Raw genomic sequence first — 5,202 nt, forward strand, 5'->3', positions numbered from 1 at the left:
TTGTTGATTATAGCGGGCTGCAAATTTTTCAAACAAGGTTGCAGAAATCTTTCTTTGTGTTATGACATGTACACAAAATCTTTATTTATTGGTTTACAAGTTACCACTCTAATGACTTTTGGAATTTTGTTGTTCTTTGTGTAGGATAGACGATTTCATAGTTTCACCTGTAGGGATTCCAATTTTTCCCTGTTTTGTGTTTTGGAGGGGCGAATGAGTTATTGTAATTTTTGTTTTCATTTTGAGGCAGGGTCATGATGTACATATCGTGTACCATATTATATTTTGCTATAAGATTTTTTTTTTATATATGGGTTAGGTAGTCCTGGTACTCCCATTAATTTTATTTTTATTGCCAATAAAAAAATATTCAAGAGATTAATTTTGTAATATATTTAAGTTATTTAAAGTTTTACATAAGGAAAAATTTAAATGACACAAAAGTAATATTAGTAGACATTATCGGTCATTAAATTGTTCATATATATATATAAAATATCAACATGGTATATAATATGAATTTAAAAGAGAGACAAAATAATAAACATTATAAATAATATGATTTAAAAAGAAGATGAAGAAAATAGTGAATTGTATTTATCATTGTATAATTTTACGAATGTAATAAATTATCTCCATGTGAAATCTAGTGATTTTCTAGTGTAATCTTATCTCTCTCTCCCTATCAATGAATTTTTCTCCTTCTCCAATGGTTGACCCACCCACACCACATATCATGCATCCCTCCATACCAAATTCATTGAAATTGAAATGCTTAAATTTCATGTTGCATTAAGTAACACAACCTCATCTTCCTAGTTCCTTCTCTATATAAATAATATCCACCCACAAATCAAACCACACCTATTCTCCAGCTTCTTTTACTCTCTCAATTTCCTCTCCCTCTGTCTCTTCATACACTACTTCATCCTATACTACTTTAAATACTCAAATAACCAAACCCATTCTCTTCACTCACTCCACACAAACCAAATTTAGTTAGTTAACGGTTACAAACGCAAAATGGATGCAGGCAGTTCAACGGATGAAACCACCACCACCAGCGACTCTCTTTCCCTTCCTCCCAACCAATCTCCGCCGCCTCTCATCCGCGTCGGAAGTGGCGGCGTCGACCCCGACGCTGTTTCCGGCGAGGCCGAATCCCGCAAACTTCCTTCCTCCAAATACAAAGGCGTGGTACCGCAACCCAACGGTCGTTGGGGCGCTCAGATTTACGAGAAGCACCAGCGCGTCTGGCTCGGCACCTTCAACGAGGAAGACGAAGCCGCCAGAGCCTACGACATCGCCGCGCAGAGGTTCCGCGGACGCGATGCTGTCACCAACTTCAAGCCTCTTGCCGGAGCCGGCGACGACGCAGAGTCTGAGTTCCTTAACTCGCATTCCAAGTCCGAGATCGTCGACATGCTCCGCAAACACACCTACGACGACGAGCTCCAGCAGAGCACTCGCTGCGGCAGGCGCCGCCGCGCTGCCGAGGCTGCATCGAGCGGCGCGTTTGACCCGCAGGCGCGTGAGCAGCTTTTCGAGAAAACGGTCACGCCCAGCGACGTCGGGAAGCTGAATAGATTGGTTATACCGAAGCAGCACGCGGAGAAGCACTTCCCCTTGAGCACTGGATCCGGTAGCGGAGTCTCGCTGTGCACTGCGGCGGCGGCGGCGAAGGGAGTGCTTTTGAACTTCGAGGACGTTGGAGGGAAAGTGTGGCGGTTTCGTTACTCGTATTGGAATAGTAGCCAGAGCTACGTTCTTACCAAAGGATGGAGCCGGTTCGTGAAGGAGAATAATTTGAGAGCCGGTGACGCGGTTCGGTTTTTCAAGTCAACTGGACCGGACCGGCAGCTTTATATAGACTGCAAGGCCAGGAGCAGTGGCGGTATTTGTGAGCTTAATAACAATAATGCTGGCGGTTTGTTTGTCCCGGTGGGACCAGTTGTTGAGCAGGTTCAGATGGTTCGGCTTTTCGGGGTGAACCTTTTGAAACTACCCGGTTCGGATGGTGTCCGGGTTGGTTATGAGGGGAAGCGAAAAGAGATGGAACTGTTTGCATTCGAATGTAGCAAAAAGTTAAAAGTAATCGGAGCTTTGTAACATTATAGTTTTTACGTTTGTTTTTGTGAATTTTGTAATTGTTGAATTCATGGGACAATGTTTGAGGAGGTAGAGCTAGTAGATTGATGGATGGTGGCCATGTTTCAAGTTGCCACTTGTTACAAGCTGTATATTCTTAGACAAAAAAGAAAAAGGAAATATTAGGGCAAAATATATAACAGTTTTTTCGTTTTAAAATAAAGGAACCTTGAGTACAACTGCTTATTTTTGTATTGTTTTCTGTGAGAGTACTTGTCTTTTAGACACAGGGACATTAACTGTGAACAGCTATTTCCTACTCCAAAAATTATTACTCAAATTCATCTTCTTAAGAAAAACCAATTGCTTATTGTCACTTGTGCATGTAGTTTGCATGTGCGGTGTTCTCCATTTCATGATTTCAGCTTACTTTACCATCATCTCGTCATCTGATTCTTGTTTAACTTGTAGCATTGAGTATAAGATTTCGATCTTTTATGTTTAATATAAGATTTAGAAGGAAAAAATCTTTCACAATTGTTATTTCATTAATTTTTTAATCATTGGTTAAAGCATGAGATTATGGCTGAAAACCTTATTAAGTACATACAGATTGAGTATTTTCTATCCAATTAGGCAAAAAAAATTATTTCACCTTAGGTTAGGTTAATGCTTGTCGGTGAATCACTGTTTTTTTTTTTCATCCATAAATATGGAAATAATTTAGAAACTCTACATTCAACTAATTAAACTAGATGTCTTAATATTAAAAAATAATGTTAAGATTTAATCAAATTATATAATTATTTTCGCAAGATTAACAGAATTTAAATTTACGCTTAAACTTTTATGATGTAGAAGATGATATGGTTGGGATGACAAATTATAACGTTTTATCTCTCATTTTTTCGAATGTTTTAATTTTGACGTTTATTTATTTTCCTTCTCTCTCATTTTCAACTTACATTTATATTATTATTTTTTTCTTTGTATAGACCTTTTCTTATGATTGTGAAATGAAATATGAAATTTTGTACTGTGGAGAAAAATTGGCAAAAATTGAGAAAGTTAATAGACATTGAGGAGGGGTCCATAGCATGACCTAGGAAAGTGTGAACAAGTTGATAATTAGACATTTGTCCAATAAAGAAAGAAACTGAGAAATGGCTACTTGGCAAGTGGGTATGGCGTACTGTGCATGCCCATAGCTTTTTCTAACATTCTTAAAATTTTAGACCTTATCAGTACCTTGTTTTTTGAATAGTCAACTTTCCATGAACCTACCATTGCTTGCATCGTTTCTGCACCACTAAACAATTCCCATCTCCTTCGCAGAAAAAGAGAGTGGAAATCTCAAACTCCCATTTTGTTTAGAACTTATTATGATACATATATTATAGGTTGAAGATTTCACTTCAAATAAGTATATTTAATAATATATATAAGTAATGTAAATCTTATTTTATATGTTTACTTAGTTACACTTAAAATTTATTTTTTAATATTATATCAAAGTTATTTAAATTCTATTTTAACTAAAATTTGTAGAACTTATAAGATCACCCAATATCGAACCATCCATAAATATATATTTTCACACACGAATTGAATGTATTAATATGAGAGAGTATGTTAAACATTTCATATCAACTAAAAATAAGAATATTTCGCATTATATAAGTAAAAATAAATCTTATTTTATAAGTTAGTTTTATAAGATTAAGTTAAACTTAAAATCTATTTATATATATATATAAGTAAATTAGTTTTATTGAAAGTGTCATTTTTAATTCAATCTACTAGTTATTTCATGTTGGGAAGAGATATTTGTAATGATTCCTATATGAAACCAATAATAATAATATAATAATATAATCACTTTCAAATTTTACTAGAATAAATTTTGAATTATTTTTATATCATTTTATCAAGGTGAGAATTATTTTTAATTATATAATGTATATTGGTTTGTATGATTAGTTGAGTTGTAATCTCCATCACGTTGAGTCTCTGTTCTTTTTACTTCTTCCATACCACAACACCACCTTCTATGTCTTTACTAATAATGATATGTACTGGGTTTTACGACTTTGCGGGTATAGAATATTCAACTCTTTTATATAATTTAATTCAATGTACATTGTTTTGGTTTTAAGTTAATTCATCATTTGCACATCAAAATAAATAACAAAATATATAAATTGATTTTATTACAAACATGAAATTTCATATATAACTGATACCATTTACAGTGCAAAATGATTAACAAATAGCATTATTTCTTTAACTATTCAATTTTAGGTTTGTGCGTATGAAAATAATTTCAGTATTTTTGAAGAATTGGCCTTTTTTTTTCTTTTGACCGAAAATATCTTGGATTAAAAACAAGAATAACTTTAAATATAGTTCAAAATATAATTTCAAATTGCAAGTTGCAGATAAGATCACAATATAACTATGTATAAATAATTTAAGAAAAATAGTCTATTCTTTATCTGTAATATTGAGTCACATTCACGCATCAATTTGGAAAAAAAGAAAAGTAAGAGTTTTTTTTTTTTTAGTTTAAATTAAAGAGGAAAAACATTTCTTAAACAAAAAAGAAACGTTTCTTTCATTTCCCCTTCAATCATATAAAAAATCATCATTGTTTATGTTTTTTCTTTTCTATTTTCTTTGCTCTTGCCAAAAAAAACACACCATAAATTTTAATATTAAAAGTTGTATATCATTGAAGCCTAATACAATTAATAAACGGCGAAGCCTAACAAAAAAGAGAAGAATAATTTGTAGGGCAATAAAAGGATATCACCAATTAAGGGTGTTTTGTAATTATTATAACCAATTTTTTATTAAAAAAAAATTCATGACATCTTCCTTTGCTCACTGACATAGATAGATTTAAACAGTATTTGATATTGTTATCCTAAGAATTAAATATTAAATTATTAGTAATATCCATTTTGATAAAGATTATTATTATTATTATTAAAATGCATTTTATTATTGATTTAAAATTATTAAAAATCAAAACAGAACTCATGCGAAGCACAATCAGTGAAAAAGGCAAGAAATTTTTTAATAGAAAAAATACAGAAAGAAAACAAAGAGTGG

General features: G+C 32.8%; 1 protein-coding gene across 1 annotated transcript; it reads left to right on the forward strand.

Moving 5' to 3' along the window:
- The first annotated feature begins 814 nt into the window (after window positions 1-814).
- On the forward strand, window positions 815-2,311 carry LOC137828555 (AP2/ERF and B3 domain-containing transcription factor RAV1). The gene has a single exon (XM_068635175.2). It carries the CDS (start codon window positions 1,024-1,026, stop codon window positions 2,107-2,109), a length of 1,086 nt encoding a protein of 361 aa, XP_068491276.1. The 5' UTR covers window positions 815-1,023; the 3' UTR covers window positions 2,110-2,311.
- Window positions 2,312-5,202: the final 2,891 nt, after the last annotated feature.

The sequence above is a fragment of the Phaseolus vulgaris genome, chromosome 7 (genome assembly GCF_051622355.1).
Source record: "Phaseolus vulgaris cultivar YP4 chromosome 7, ASM5162235v1, whole genome shotgun sequence".
NCBI classification, from domain to species: domain Eukaryota; kingdom Viridiplantae; phylum Streptophyta; class Magnoliopsida; order Fabales; family Fabaceae; genus Phaseolus; species Phaseolus vulgaris.

What these genes read in the sequence shown, in the direction of transcription:
- LOC137828555 (XM_068635175.2), top strand. Translation starts at nt 1,024, where the DNA reads ATGGATGCAGGCAGTTCAACGGATGAAACCACCACCACCAGCGACTCT.